The sequence below is a fragment of the Perognathus longimembris genome, chromosome 3 (genome assembly GCF_023159225.1).
Source record: "Perognathus longimembris pacificus isolate PPM17 chromosome 3, ASM2315922v1, whole genome shotgun sequence".
In the NCBI taxonomy this organism is placed as follows: Eukaryota; Metazoa; Chordata; class Mammalia; order Rodentia; family Heteromyidae; genus Perognathus; species Perognathus longimembris.
This window is the reverse complement of record NC_063163.1, coordinates 22,485,343-22,501,175: the sequence shown is the minus strand read 5'-3', so window position 1 is coordinate 22,501,175 and position 15,833 is coordinate 22,485,343. Positions and strand designations below refer to the sequence as shown.

At 35.5% G+C, this 15,833-nt stretch overlaps 1 protein-coding gene across 5 annotated transcripts in view; it reads left to right on the top strand.

The window, feature by feature from the left end:
- The window catches only part of Uchl3 (ubiquitin C-terminal hydrolase L3), a 41,966-nt gene that overhangs the window by 10,548 nt on the left and 15,585 nt on the right, over positions 1 to 15,833 (top strand). For 2 of the 5 annotated variants that reach the window (XM_048341235.1, XM_048341238.1), the window contains exons 4-7: positions 2,323 to 2,479; positions 2,838 to 2,923; positions 5,364 to 5,411; positions 15,060 to 15,164. In XM_048341235.1, coding sequence (XP_048197192.1) covers positions 2,323 to 2,479; positions 2,838 to 2,923; positions 5,364 to 5,411; positions 15,060 to 15,164 — 396 coding nt within the window. Of the gene's footprint in view, positions 1 to 2,322; positions 2,480 to 2,837; positions 2,924 to 5,363; positions 5,412 to 5,984; positions 6,586 to 15,059; positions 15,165 to 15,833 lie in introns of those variants that run through there. The other 3 variants (XM_048341237.1, XM_048341234.1, XM_048341239.1) reach the window with 2 other exon arrangements.

Here is a 15,833-nt window from a genome sequence, read left to right as displayed (position 1 = left end):
TGTGAGACTCCTTATCTCCAATAAACTACTCAGAAAAATCCAGCAGTGGCGCTGTGGCTAAAGTGGTAAGAATGCTAGCCTTGAGCACAGAGAGGCTCACAGACAGAGCCCAGGCCCTGAGTCCCTGAGTTCAAGCCCCAGGACCAGCAATATTTTATAAAAAGGTTGTCTGCCTCAACCATGTTTGACAGACCTCATCTTTAACATTTATATTTATGGGTATATTTTAGAAATTTTAATTATTAGAACCACCATAAATCTGTTAGAAAGTATATGAATAATATCAGTTAAAGCTTTTAATATACAAGGTATATAAACATGTTTATAAAAACAAATCTTTACTTATTTTAAGGAAAATGACAACATGCATTACATTATTTTCAAAATAACTTCTATTTGGATGACCAGTACTAAGCTCAAATATAGTTTAACTGGCAGATTAGGATATGTATCAAAGTCAGTATCTGCATATTTCAGTCCTTCTATAATGATGTCTTATATCTGTGTGTATGTGGAATTTTAAATATATGTGTTAAAGAGCTTTAGAATTTTATCTCTTGATTTTTATTTTTAAACTTAGACATAGTAGGATTAACTCACTAATTTTAAAAGTTGGAGACATTATTTTGGAAGATGTAAGAAAAACGAGGTATTGCTAATTTGTTGTATAATGCTTAAGTAAATCCATTCTTCAGGAATAAATGGAGCCATCACTCCATTGTTCGCAGAAATTTGGAATTAAGCTTTACTCAGTCCTGGAAATTCCTGGATCATTTTTTTTCTATCATAAGTAACTAGTCTCACTTCAAAATATGTAAGATTGAAATAGTTTTCCTCATGTATAAAGGTTCTACACAATCTTTTAATAAAAGAAATTATACTTCTTTACATCTGATATTTGTCATATTCATGGAAATTTAGTTAGTAATTTCTTAGTAATGATCCAGTATTAGACACCAAACATCTACTTTTGGTAGTAAGGGTGTGAAGACTCTGAAATTTGTAGAAGAGTTAAGACAAAAAACTTAAGTCCATAGAATCTTAATATTGTGTTATTTTTGTAAATATTGAAAATATTTTAAAATATTTAATTATTGTTTCAAGCTGCTAAATTTGTGGATAATGGCTTATGAAGCCATCAGCAACTAACATGATCCCTTCTATGGCTAAGTTACTAGCTGGCAAATGAACCATTCTATGTCAACTATCCATTCACACCAGATCTAGCCAGGGCATGCACTTGAATAAATCATATGTGCAAACTAGTGGTCAACAAATGTGTTCTGGGTCAGGCCGGATTCAAATCTACTCTCCATATCATGTGATGTAAGATAGGGGACTCATCCACCCTGTCTTATAAAGTGGGGTAATAGTAGTATTTATCTCATAAAGTTGTTTGAAAATAGAACTGTTAATCCAAGCAAAGAACAGTATCAGTAACATGGTAAGTGTCCAACCAATGCTTGCTATTATGACGTTTGAATAAATAAATGAACTTATTTCTTATAAGTGGGAAAAAATAAAATATTTAAGTATTTTAAAAATTATTTTTAATTACAAAAATAACACAAGAGTTAATCACATTGATATATACTGTTGAATAGTACACATTTAATCATGGACATATTTCTAATTCAGAATATGATGCTTTATGCTATTCCATCAAGGTATACTATACTTTATTAACCAAATCCTATTTGACAGATGTTTAAAGTATTTCTCTGTGTGTGTGAGTGTGTGTGTATAATTGTACTTCTTTATGTGTATGGTGCAGGAAATCAAACCCAGCTAGCACTAATTTTAAACAAGCACTCTACCATTGAGCTACACCCTCATTTGTACATCCTCCATTGTACATTTTAAAGATTGTATCCTAAACCACACTCCTGCAGAGGAAAATTGCCTATTGAAGGGTATGAACATTTAAAGTTTTAGTACATATTACTGTGTATCCTCTGGCATGATTATAAATGTATACTTCTAATAATAAAGTTGGGCATGGTGGCATACACATATAATCCCAGCTACTTGGGAGACTGAGGCAGAAGGATCACTTAAGCCAGGAATTGAAAGCAAACGAGGGGACATAAATGAAAGAATGGATGGATGCATACATGTATACAAGAAAACCTTTTCAGCTATATCTTTAGGGTTACTGGGTATTAATACTTTTTTTTCAGACTATTGTTGCTGTGATAATACTAAGTTCTTTTACTTTAAACCTTCTCTTGTATTAAACTAACCCTCATTTATATTTTTTTCTGTACAAACAGTACTTTTTGGATGTCTTGTTTTTCACATGTAGACTTTTTTGTTTAATAGTATGAAGTATTCAGAACAGAGGAGGAAGAAAAAATAAAATCTCAGGGACAGGATGTTACCTCATCAGTGTATTTTATGAAGCAAACTATCAGCAATGCCTGTGGAACAATTGGGCTCATACATGCTATTGCAAACAACAAAGACAAGATGAACTTTGGTAAGTAATTTTTTCCTTTATTGCTGCTTACTCCTTCTGATATGTTAACTTGATTGAGCAGTAGAGGGTGCTCTTGTCCTTTCTTTCAAACTATAAAATAAGCCTTTCCCCCCCCCCCTTTTTTTTATCTTTTCTATCAGGACTGTATAATACTGTTGAAAGAAATATTATTACTTTTTTCTTTTATATTGTTAATTAAACTGGCTTATCAAATGAACAGATGGCTTCATTCCTATAATTTATTCTGAGATAAAGAATTTTATCTGAATGGTATATTTTATGATATTTTTGTCCTCTTATTGTTTTGTCATCTCACTGTATCGACCCTAAACAATTTCATCTTTTTTAATATGGTCAGAATCTGGATCAACGTTGAAAAAATTCCTAGAGGAGTCTGTGTCCATGAGTCCTGAAGAACGAGCCAGATACCTGGAAAACTATGACGTCGGTACCTTCTTTCTGTTTTGACCTTACATGTGGGAAAGTTCTGTGGGATTGTAGATTCTCTTTGGCAGTTTGTCTTGAAACTATAGTTTTGAGAAATCATACATTAAAAAAAATCATATCCATTAAGAAGAGCCTTTTGTACTTTTCAGGTAACTGTCTGAAATAAATGCTAGTAAATATTACTCCTTCTGTACGTGAAATTTCAGAGCTGAATGTTTAAATGAATGGTTTGCAGATGAATCAAGCATCTTAAGTTTGTGTCTTCCCACTCCTTCCCTATCATAAACATATGCCTGAAAATATCCTATGTGGTTTTCACTGGGAATTTGGAACAAGACAGCAGATGCCAAAAGCAAAGGCTTACAGATAGACATAGGTTTTATTTTTTTTTTTATTTTTTTTTTTTTTTGCCAGTCCTGGGCCTTGGACTCAGGGCCTGAGCACTGTCCCTGGCTAGACATAGGTTTTAAACACCTGGTTTAAATTATGGTATCAGTTCATAGAACAGTTATAAAATTTTTTTGTTATTGTACATTTTTGAAATTGATTTTTCTTTTGAAATCTTTTATTCCTTGTTCACAGCATAAGATTTGTAAGTTCTTTGAAGTTAGAAGCAGTATAGTGTACAAATGGTTTGGTTAGAGCAATGCCTTACACAGTTTGTGCTCAGTGGACTGATTTGATCATGCCATGTAGCATTCCAAAATACTTTTTTTTTTTTTTTTTTCGGCCAGCCCTGGGTCTTGGGCTCAGGGCCTGAGCACTGTCCCTGGCTTCTTCCCGCTCAAGGCTAGCACTCTGCCACTTGAGCCACAGCGCTACTTCTGGCCGTTTTCTGTATATGTGGTGCTGGGGAATCGAACCCAGGGCCTCATGTATACGAGGCAAGCTCTCTTGCCACTAGGCCATATCCCCAGCCCCCCAAAATACTTTAATTGTTTAAATTTAAAAAAGAATCTAGAACTTTCAGAAAGCATCTTTATTATACATAAAAATAAACTATAAAAGTTATCAGTCTCATCGGTGAGAGTGGTAAGGAATATATATCTGACAGATCTATATCTATCTATCTATCTATCTATCTATCTATCTATGATTGTTGTTGCTGTTGAGTTTGTTTGTTTTTTTGCCAATCCTAGGGCTTTGACTCAGGGCCTGAGCACTGTCCATGGCTTCTTTCTACTCAAGGCTAGCACTTTACCACTTGAGCCACAGTGCCCACTTCTGGCCTTTTCTGTGTATGTGGTACTGAGGAATTGAACCCAGGGCTTCATGCATGGTAGGCGAGCACTCTACCACTAAGCCACATTCCCAGCCTGTATTTTTATATTTTTAAGCAAAAATTTGAATATATTGTAATACTGTTTTATAACTTGCTCTTTTCACTTACCACAAACATTTAACATATCAGTAAGTATATATTTCTTATTTAGTGGCTATATAGCTTTCCATTACATTATTTTTTAACCAATGAAATGTTGGCAATCTAATTTATTCCTCTTTTTCACTGTTTAAAAAAATACTACAGGGTGCATTACTATAATGTTTGCAAGTATCCTTAATAATCTGCAGTTAAACCAGGCACTGGTGTCTCATGCCTGTAATCCTAGCTGCTCAGGCAGCTGCGATCTCAGGATTGAGGTTCAAAGCCAGCATGGGCAGGAGAAAGTCCATGAGACTTTTATCTTCAGTAGATTGCCAAAAAAGCTGGAAATGGCACTGTGGCTCAAGTGGTAGAGCACTAGCCTTGAGAAAACAACAACAACAAAAAAAACCTTTGGGGACAGCGCCCAGACCCTGAGTTCATGCCCCAGGACCAGCAAACACACACACAAATAATAATATGCCGTTATACTTAATTATATGTAAATATACAAACCCCTAGAAGAGAAATTGGATTGAAAGATTTGCATGTTTTAAGGCTCAGATACTTTCTGCTGAATTCATAACAGTATACTTTTACCTGTAATGAATATTGTGGCCATTTCTCTGCATCTTTGCCAACAGTGAGTATTAAAAGAGCATTTTTTTAGTTCAGGAAAGTAAATTTTCTAACTGCTGAGAAAAGCATGCTTTTTGCACCACATTTCTAACTTGCCTACCGAACATTCACGATTATGCATAAGTACAGCCAAAGCTACACGGGGAGCATAGAACTTGGAGAAACAGACAAAATGAGCTTCAGTCTCTGGAGATGCTCCTTTATCCCACTCTCAAATTAATAAAGTATTAAATGTCAGCCTGTAGTCAATACGTTAAATGGCCCTTACTTTAGAAGTTACAAATACCAAGATACTCAGTTTCCCAAGTCCTCAGTGGTCCGTGGGTATGAAAGTCCAGCAGTTCATTATGTACCCACAGATGTTAAAATTTGTTTCTGTTTAAAAGTTGGACATAGTCATTTTTTTTCTATAAATACTCTGTGTTCTTATTTCAGGCTATTCGGGTTACTCATGAGACCAGTGCCCACGAAGGTCAGACTGAGGTATTTCACACTTTTTCAAAATTTATTCTCAGTATGTGTAAGTTTAACTATAGTGTTATTGTAGGGCATATATTTCCAATGAAAGAATTTGCTGATGAAAAAACAGTCATCCAGTAGTAATACAATGTTAACATGCTACTTTCATATCCGTTTTCTCAGTTGTTTTTTTTTGATTATTTGGACAGAATGCTGATTATGTGCTGTTTGCTTTGGCTCATAGGGGGCCTACTTCTTTTCTATCAGACGTCTTTGATTTCCAAATATTTTGAGAAAAATAATCCACACAGTTAGATGATCAGTGTGATTCTCCAAAGTGTCATATTCATCCTCTAGGAAGACCCCTCATTCTCGTTCCTCAATGAAGCCGTTATGAGCAGTGAGGTGCTCTGCACCACCGTTATGCTGTTAACTAGTTCTGCTGGGTTACTTCTCTCCTTTACTTTCCTTCTTTTCCACTTGATGCTTTTCCTTCTTCCCTTCTCTCCTACCCTCACTGTCCTACCATGTGTGTTTGTGTCTGTGTGTCTGTGTGTTTGAGACAGGGTCTCACTATCCTCAAACTCTCCATTCCAGCTTCCAGGGTGCTGGGATCACAGGAGTTCACCGCCACGCCTGGGCTACACTCATGAGGGAAGTTGTCATAAAGTATTTTAGTCAAAATGAATAGGATTTAATAAGAACTGTTTGGTGTGTTTGTAGCACATTTAAGTATCAACACCAGAAAATTATGTCTTTTTTTGCTCTTTTCTGTATGTGACTTGAACTCATACTTCTTCACATGCAGGACAGCATTTCTTTAATCCTTTTAAAATTACCTAATTTAAAAATACAGATTTTTAAATATACTATCCACTATCCCCAAGAATTTTTTAAGGAGAAAATAGTTTGATGTTAGGATGTAAATGCAATTATTCTTAGCTCAAACTGGATAACCATGAATGTACTAAAGTCATTCTGGAATTGAAACATAACAGCCCTTATAATTCATATACCTTTTTTGGTTGCAAAGGTATGGATTATTTAACTTTTACTAAGTTTATATAATTAATAATAATATTGAAGTGGAAGATAATGAAGTTAATTCAGTGCTCTGTTTTTTTGTATTGCTCTTTTTTTTTTTTTTTTGCCAGTCCTGGGGCTTGAACTCAGGGCCTGAGCACTGTCCCTGGCTTCTTTTGGCTCAAGGCTAGCACTCTACCACTTGAGCCATAACACCACTTCTGGCTTTTTCTATATATGTGGTGCTAAGGAATCGAACCCAGGCTTTATGTATGCGAGGCAAGTACTCTACCCCTAGGCCACTTTGCATTGCTTTTTATAATTCTAAGACATGTTTAGGTTACAATTATTAGTGTTGAAGTTACTGATGATATCAATATAAGATTTATTATATGAAAACTGCTTATAATTAAGCAAATGCTTTAATAAATATTCACTTCAAAAATACTTAGGAGTACTTATTTTGCTTCCTTTTTTGGAGCATAATCCAGATGAAGGCTTTATTTACCTCTTTCTGGAGCAGTTCACATCTCTTTTTCCATATGTAAATATATTCATATTTTACATTTCTGAATGCTTGTTAGATATCAGCTGAATTAGATATCAGTATTTTCCTTGTTTGAGCTCATGTTTGTACCTTACATATTTTATTGCTTTATTTTCCATGTGTCTTATAGTGGTTCTGCTATGCATTTTCCCCAGTTGTTAATTACCAAATATCTATTTAAAAAGCAAAAGTTTATTCAAAACAAGTTTGTTAAAAAAGTTTAACCACTTTGGAACATTAGTTTCTTATACAGATGATCAGTATTCATTCTTTTTCTCATTTATTTTACTGGATTGTGGTTCCTGACATGTAACCTAAGTCTCATTTTTTTGTTTTCCTAATGTTGTCATTAGGAGGGTAGAATTGGTTGTCATTGGAGATAAAATTAAGGGTTATCTGGAATAGTGGCCCTTTTAAAACTATACTCTTACAGGAACTATTCTACTTGTATTCATCTTCCGTAGTTGAGAATCACAGATATTCATGTATAGTATAGATTAAAATGTATTGGGTTGAACAAGAGAATTTGGGAATTATTTCTGGAGCCTTTGCGTCAGTTTTAGCCTCTTGAGCCTAGCTGCGCTCAGGGCTTTCTTAACCTTTGCTGTTCTTACTTTGTACCAGTGTTTCTAAGTATTTCTCTTTGGCAATCCCTGAGTTTATTATTGCTATTTTTAAAATTTTTGTCATTCCCCCTTTCCATTCCTTCACTCAATCTCTGGATTTAAAAATTTTATTTGTCCTTCAAGAGGTTGCTTAAATAAGACCTTTTATTTATTTATTTTTTTAATTTTTTTTTGGCCAGTCCTAGGCCGTGAACTCAGGGCCTGAGCACTGTCCCTGGCTTCTTTTTTGCTCAAGGCTAGCACTCTGCCACTTGAGCTACAGCGCCACTTCTGGCCGTTTTCTGTATATGTGGTGCTGAGGAACCGAACCCAGGGCCTCATGTGTATGAGGCAAGCACTCTTGCCACTAGGCCATAAATAAGACCCCTAAATAAGACCTTTTATATAAAACACTTCCTGATTATTATCCCTGGATATATTTTGGCCTTTATATGAATTCTTGTATATTTGTCTCTGTTTGCATTTTAGTTTACTTGATCTTTTTCATTTATTTAAGATTTTCTTTTGCACTTTTAACAACTGAAAGTAGGATATCATAATTAAATTTGAGTTATTCCTGTCTGCATGTTGCATGAAACAATGGTCCTTGTAAGTTGCTAGTACTTTGGTTTGAGGAAATAAGGAATCATCTCTCCCTTACTGTGGCTTGTAGGTGAAGGACTGGTGTATAGTTCATTTGTACATTCTCCAAAATATCAAGCACCATTTCTTGCATATGGGGATAATATATATATATTCATGTTTGTTAACATATAAGTCAGAACTGTCCTTGGTGGTATAGGGACTTTACAAAAAGGCCAGATCTTAAGTTGCCTGGATAAAACATATCCAGTCATGGTTCCTAAATAGAGTGCTTTTCACATTTGTGTATGGGACTCTTTTGTGCATTCCAAGATGAACTCTAGTAGCTATATGTTAGTGACATCCTATTAATGATTTTTTTTTTAAATCCACCAAAATTTTTCAAATCTACTTATCAGCTTATTTAAGCTCTATACCAGGGGCTGTTTTTCTGATCATCTTATTTCACATTTGTCTGCCACTACTGCTTATGTTTAAGAGTGTTGGTATTTTCCAGCAAATTGGTTTTGTCAGTTCCTACAAAATATCTAGATCTTTTCTATCTGTATTAGTCTGCTTGGGCTGCCATAAAATATAACATGGGTGGACTCAGCAATAGGAACTTCTTTTTTTCACCATTTTGGAGATTAGAGGTCTAAGATGAAGGTGCCAACAGGGCTGGTTTCTAAGGTTTCTCTTCTTGGCTTATAGGTAGCCACTTTCTCAGAGTCCTCATGTGCCAGTCCTTTTATGCATATGGACAGATAAAGTGGGGAGGAGACAGGAAGGGAAGCAGACAGAAGGTGGTTTGCACTTCTTTCCCTTACAAGGACCCCAGTCCTATTGGATTGGTATCCCATCCTTATAACCTATCTGCATCTGGATACAGTTACATTGGAGATGAGGACTCCAGCATATGAATTTGGGTCGGACACAAGTCAGCCCACAACATCTTCTTGGTCCTTTAAAAAAAAAAAAACCCAGTAGCCTTTCTGGGTATACCTCTTCTCTTTGTAGAATTATTGCCTTCTCCTCTTTCAGACTTTATCTTACAACTCTTTTTTCAGAGAAGCCTTCTTATATCACAGGTAGGTCCTGTTGTCTTATTTTCCACGATCAAATCCTATTAATAACCTATATAAAAATCATTTTCTTCCCTCAGTTTGTTTATTCTGCTCACTTACTAGAATGTAAGGCCCATAAAGATGTGGGCCTTGTTAGTCGTGTGTACTTTGCATCCTCAGCACACTGCTGAACATATTTAGGGTCCAGTCAGATTTTGTAGTGTACTTTGAAGAACACTGGGTGTAGACTTTTATACTGAAGCTTCAACAAATTCTTTCCTCAGTGTAAAATAAAGATAATGCCACCTACCTTTCAGAATTGCTATGAAGATCAGTGAGTTAGTACGATAAATTGCTTAGAACAGTGCCTGTCGTTTAATGATCATTCAATAAGAATTAGGTAGTAATTTTAATTTACTAAACTTGAGAGAAGTGAATGTGAATGGCAGATGAGAATTAAAGCCAGAAATGGTATATTTTAGCAGATTTTTTAAAAATTGAGCTTAACTCGAAATAAAATTATATTTCATTTACAGTGGAACATGAGATTCATGGGGTTAATTTTGTTAGCTTAGGAAAGATGTTAAATTTATGGGGTCATCTGTGTAGTACTCTAAAGCTTGGAAAAGATACCCTGTAGTCTTTTTTTTACCCTGTAGTCTTTTATATTTGCTTTTTAGTTAGGTTCCTAAGAATTCTATAGAAGGAGAATTGTGATGAACTAATGGTAAATCTGTAAGTGTGGTAGGTGATAAAGGGGTGGGTCGAGGAAGAAGAACCAACAATAATACAGTATAGTAGTCATTGTAGTCATTTCTGACATTAATTATACTGTACTTACAGAACATTTAAATGAATGGAAAAGGTAGGCACCTAATTGAATGCTGAGATTCATAGACTAAAAGAGAAATTAATAAAAGCTGACCTAAGGGACTGGGAATATGGCCTAGTGGTCGAATAATTGCCTCGCACACGTAAAGCCCTGGGTTCGATTCTTCAGCACCACATATATAGAAAAAAGCCAGAAGTGGTACTGTGGCTCAAGTGGTAGAGTGCTAGCCTTGAGCAAAAAGAAGCCAGGGACAGTGCTCAGGCCCTGAGTTCAAGAAGCCCCAGGACTAGCAAAAAAAAAAAAAAAAAAAAAAGCTGAGCCCCTAGAATCTAGTAGTCATTTCAGAAGATTGGCTGTGGTGTGATGCCATAGAAAAGTTGCTTGCTTGTATGTTACTTCATGCTTCCTTAACTTGTTCTAAAAGGTATTGCTTTTATATTCAATAGAAGAGCAGTAATAATATGCTATTAAGTTAAATTATTAGGGGAAGAAAAACTTCTTTGTCTTTTTCCTTTGCTTTTTTGTTTGCTGCAATGACTGTTTAGTACTCTGTTCTGAACAGACTTATTTGGAATGGACATATAAATAAATTGCTTAGCTGAATATGAAAAAAGCCTAATTACAGTAATTATTGCTAAAATAAGTAATTATTTTCCCATTAAAATACTCAATTGTATTTTTTGTAGTGCCATATACCACCACAACTTACATGTGGATCCACATCCTAGTTGATGGAAAGCTTTGTTTTATAAAATCTCATTAATTTTCTTAACATAGCACTTTGAAATAAAATATTAATCACTAAAGAGAGATGACACTCTAAAGCAATTTATCTTATCCAAAGTTTAGACTACTAGTCAAAGGAAAACTGCTGCAAAATCAGCTTTCCAAACTTTTATTCAAAGTGTTTGCCTGGAATACTAGTACTCAGGAGGAGGAGGGGAAGAGGTAGGAGGGTCATGAGTTTGAGGCCAGCCTTGAATACATAGGGACTTCTAGACCACCCAGGGCTACACAGTGAGACCTTCTCAAAGGAAAACAAAGCTTGTTTGGAAGTAGTGAGTGAGGAAGAAATAAGGACTGAATTAGACTACAGACAAACTTCCTGAGTTCAAGTTCTGAGTCTGTCACTTAGCAAGTAAGTGATCTTGGAGTAAGAAGCTAAACCTTTCTGTGCCACAACTTCATCTATAAAAGGGACATGGTAGTAATACCTCTACTTCATAAGGCTGCTGTAGGACCTAAATCCACAGACTGTGCACTGCTGGTTCTGACCGGCAGATTGTAGGGCAATAGATGAAGAGATGCCCATGCAGTAATATCTTAGAACATTTTATTGTTTGCTTGTGCCAGTCCTAGGGCTTGAACTCGGGTCCTGGGCACTGTCCCTTCACTGTTTTTGTTCAAGGCTAGTGCTCTACAACTGTAGCCACAGCTTCACATGCAACTTTTTAAATGCTTAATTGGAGGTAAAAGTCTCACGGGCTTTCTGTTCAGACTGGCTTGGAACTGTGATTCCCACATCTCAGACTCCTAAATAGCTAGGATTATAGGCATGAGCCACCAGTGCCCAGCTAGAACATTTTATTATTAAGTAATATTTCAGTATCACCATGCACTGAGGAATGAGCTTAACCTACAGACATGATTAAATTGAAGATAATCTCCTCACTCTCTGCTTTTGTAGGCTCAGACTGTCCCAGGACTAGTTTAAGGGAGTTATAGGAAAACAAAAGAGCAACATTCTATGAGGAAGATAAGAAAAGTCAGGAAGCACTAAGATAAGTACATACAGCAACTCTTCCTGTCTTTTGACAGGATCACTGCAGAAAGTCAAACACTCATATCTGGATCTTTACTTAGATGTAGGAAAAACAACCACACAACTGGGACTCTCAACTGGCATCATTCAGACTCCAAGCATACCAGTTAAATCTCCTGCAGCCAGTCATGGTCCCCAGAGAACTCTAGGGTTCCCATGGTACACCACTTCTTTAGTCTTAAAGAGAAGCAAATCCATAAAAACTTTTATTCTCATATCTTGAATAGGGCACAAAATGGTAATGGCTGTAAGCATGTACGTTTTAATTTGAGAAAATTGTTAGATTCTAGTTGGCTTTTATTCTAGTGTACACTAGAAATAGTTTAAATAGTAAGTATGGTTTAAAGTTTTACCTTCATTAACTGCATATGTACAGTTTGCATGGCTTCTTTGTACTCTAAATTACTTTTTAGTTATTTTTATTGTGTTGGAACTACATAGATAGCAGAAATCATTCTGCGTAGCCAAATTAAAAGAATCACTTTAAAACAAAAGAAAACTTTCTTTAGAGATTTATTTTCTTTTCTTCACTTTGAAAGAAACAAGCTTGGGCTGGGAATGTGGCTTAGTGGTAGAGTGCTTGCCTAACATGCATGAAACCCTAGGTTCGATTCTTCAGGACCATTTAAACAGAAAAGGCTGGAAGTGGCACTGTGACACAAGTGGTAGAGTTCTAGCCTTGAGCAAAGGAAACTCAGGCACAATGTGAAGGCTCTGAGCCCAAGCCCCAGGATAGAGAGAGAGAGAGAGAGAGAGAGAGAGAGAGAGAGAGAGAGAGAGAGAGAGAGAGAGAGAGAGAGAGAGAGAGAATTGAATTGGAAAGATTTTACATAATATAAAATTAAGTTCCTGATTATCCTTGACGAGTCAGACAGAAACAGTAGACAAGACTGATGAAAGGTCATGCAGTTTAAAAATAATTAAATCCAGCTTGTTATTAAAATGATCAAAATTGTAACTGGATGATTATGTTTTTGATCTACATTTAATACCCCATTTTTATCACTATTGTAACAAGACTCGATTGCAGTAAATTTCTTAGGGCAACTTCACTTTATATTGTCCTTAAAACTGAGAAATGATATGGAACACTTATCTTTGGTCCTATACTTTTGCTAGTGTCTCTCTTATGCCATAAGTAGTCCAGTTCAACATATTGGTTTATGCAATCTATGAGTATAATGCACCTCAGTGTCACCCTTCCATCAGTCTCACCCATCCCTCAAGTTCCCTAGCACTATTTTCACACATGTACATTGAAGATTGCAACTCCATTCATCCATCCTTCTGATACTATTGTCAATATTGTTTCTTCATATCATTCCCTTAATATGCTGTTTTTCTTCTATCTCCTTACCTCTTTTTCCTTTTGTTTTTTTTCTTTTCTTTAAAAATGTTTAAATCATTTGTATTATTCAAAATAATGAGTTTAGTTGTGATCAGGACTTGAACTCAGGGCCTAGTACTCACTTGAACTTCATGGCTTTTCTTTTTTGCCTAGGCAGCCTTGAACTGCATTCCTCTAGATCTCAGCTTCCTGGGTATTTAGGATTATAGGCATGAGCCACTGGTACCTGGATCTAGTGACATTTTTATACATGTATACAATGTGCTTTGAATGTATTCATCCTTCATCATTCTCTCTTCACTTACTTCTTCACTGTCCTTCCATCTAAAACAGTCTTTTTTTGTTGTTTTCCAATCTCAAAAGTTTAAAGTAGGCTATTCCTTAAAATGGGAGAAATGGAGATATTAAGTAGACGATTACTTATTTTAAAGAAAATTCTTAGACCACACTTAGCAATTTACCCCTCCAGAACTGATTAGATGCAGTTCTTCAATCTGAAATTTCCTTTAGTAGAAAAAACAGGAAAATCTAAAACTCAAGGTCTTTGGAAATAGTGAGGTTTTATTATTTATTTTAAATCAAAGCCTTCCAGAACAGGATGTTTTAAGGCTTTAAAATTTTCACATGGTAGTAAATGAGAACTTTATTTGGTACTTTTCACATATTGCAAATGAAATCATTTCTGAAAGTTAGCTTGGATAGCTTAACAGTAATATATTTGAATTTGATGTAACAAGTAGAACTATAGGAGACGATATTAATTAAGGCTTTTCTCATGGTGAATTATAGCCCCAAGTGAGAAAAAACCAATAGGGGGAAAGTTTTTCAAGAATATCTTGAAGTCTGTGAGCATCTTGGTTTATTAAGTTAGCAGAATGACAAAAGTTGACATTTAGATTTTCCATGGACTATGTAATAATATTTTGTATATTTTGCTATCTAGCAGGTTTGACTTTGAATTTGTCATCTTGAACTTATGAATGTTTGCATCTTCTCCATGGCTCTGGTTTTATTTTTCATTTGTTTTAGATTCAGTCTTTCAGATTTACTGTAATTCAGTATATTATACTGAAATTTAATTGGAAATCTACAGAAACCTGTATAGGTTTAAACTTTTTATACACGTGTTCATACTCTCATGTGCACATATCCTTTAACACAAGTACAGACATTTTTATAATCTTTCCTACCATCCAGCAACTCTAGAGATGTTCCTGATGGTTTTTCTTTCTGTGTGCCATTTGTTAAACATAGTGGTGTTTCTCATGTGTGGAAGGACACCATATTTGGGGAAATAACTACTCAGTGTCATAATTAAGTGCACAATTTATCAACAGATTGCAGTCATGTCATAATTTGAAATTCACTTGAAAATAAAGGAGTCAAACTTTATTCCTTTCAATACTGACTTTCTATTTCTGTCTTGTGAAGGTAGTACACATAGCTCTCTACTAGACCTCCATCAATGTTGTTCTCTCCCAGACAGGACTGGGCTTGTTGGAAAGATTGGGCATGATTTCTGGATGATACCACATCAGGGAATCTTCTTGGTTTCATTTAAGAATCATTTCTGGGTGAACGGAAAGGAAATGTTTAATATTCTGATCAGCTCACAAGTATTCCCTTTTTAACAAATTCTCTCAGCTTTTTGTAAGTGTCTTTGACATCTAAAGATGACTGTCGTTTAGTAAATGCATATTGTATGGTAGACTAAGCTCTTTATGAACCCTGGTCCTGTCTTTTCAGCTCCCTGAGATAGATATTACCCCATATCAAAATTAGGGACAGTAAAGTTGTTAATTTGTCCAAGGTCATAAAGTTAGCTTTTTTTTGTTTTTTGTTTTGGCAGTACTGGGGTTTGAACTCAGGGCCTTGCGCTTGCTTGGCAAACACTCTTACTGCTGAGCCACACCGCCAGTCCTATTTCCATGCTCTGAAGGCAACAAATGTAGAGGTAAATCAAAATTGCTAAAAGAAAAAGTGAAGTTTAAAGTACATTAAGTTACAAAGGTAACTTTTTTTTTTTTTTTAAGTTAGAGACTCACTGCTTCGGTCAGGCCAGCCTTAAACTCACTTTAAACACACTGGCCTCAAAATCAAGATCCTCCTGCCTCAGCCTTCCTAGAGCTGAGATTACAAGGGTACACTACCAAGTCTAATCCATAGTTCACAATTTAATACACATATGAATGAACTACAATTGACCATTCAGATTTGTACTGAACATTTTATTCTTTGTTGCCTGCATATAGAAGCCATTTCTTAGTATGGTAGATTTTCCTTATACAGTATGGTGTCACACATAAGTAATCCTAGCATACCTTCTTTTATTAAATAGTTTTTCACTTATATAATGAAGGTCTGCAGTAACTGTGCCTTGAAAAACAGCACTATTTTCTCAACAGTTCAAATGATAGCCTCTATAGCAATCACTTTTTTTTCTTTTCTAGTACTGGGTCTTAAATTCCAGGCCTTGAACTCTTGCTTGGCTTTCTTGCTCATAGCATTCTGGCATTCTGTCGCTTCAGCCACACCTCCAGTTCAGGCTTTTTGCTGGCTAGTTAGAGATAAGAATCTCACAGATTCATTTGGCTGGCTTTGAACCATAGCCCTCTTTAAGTAG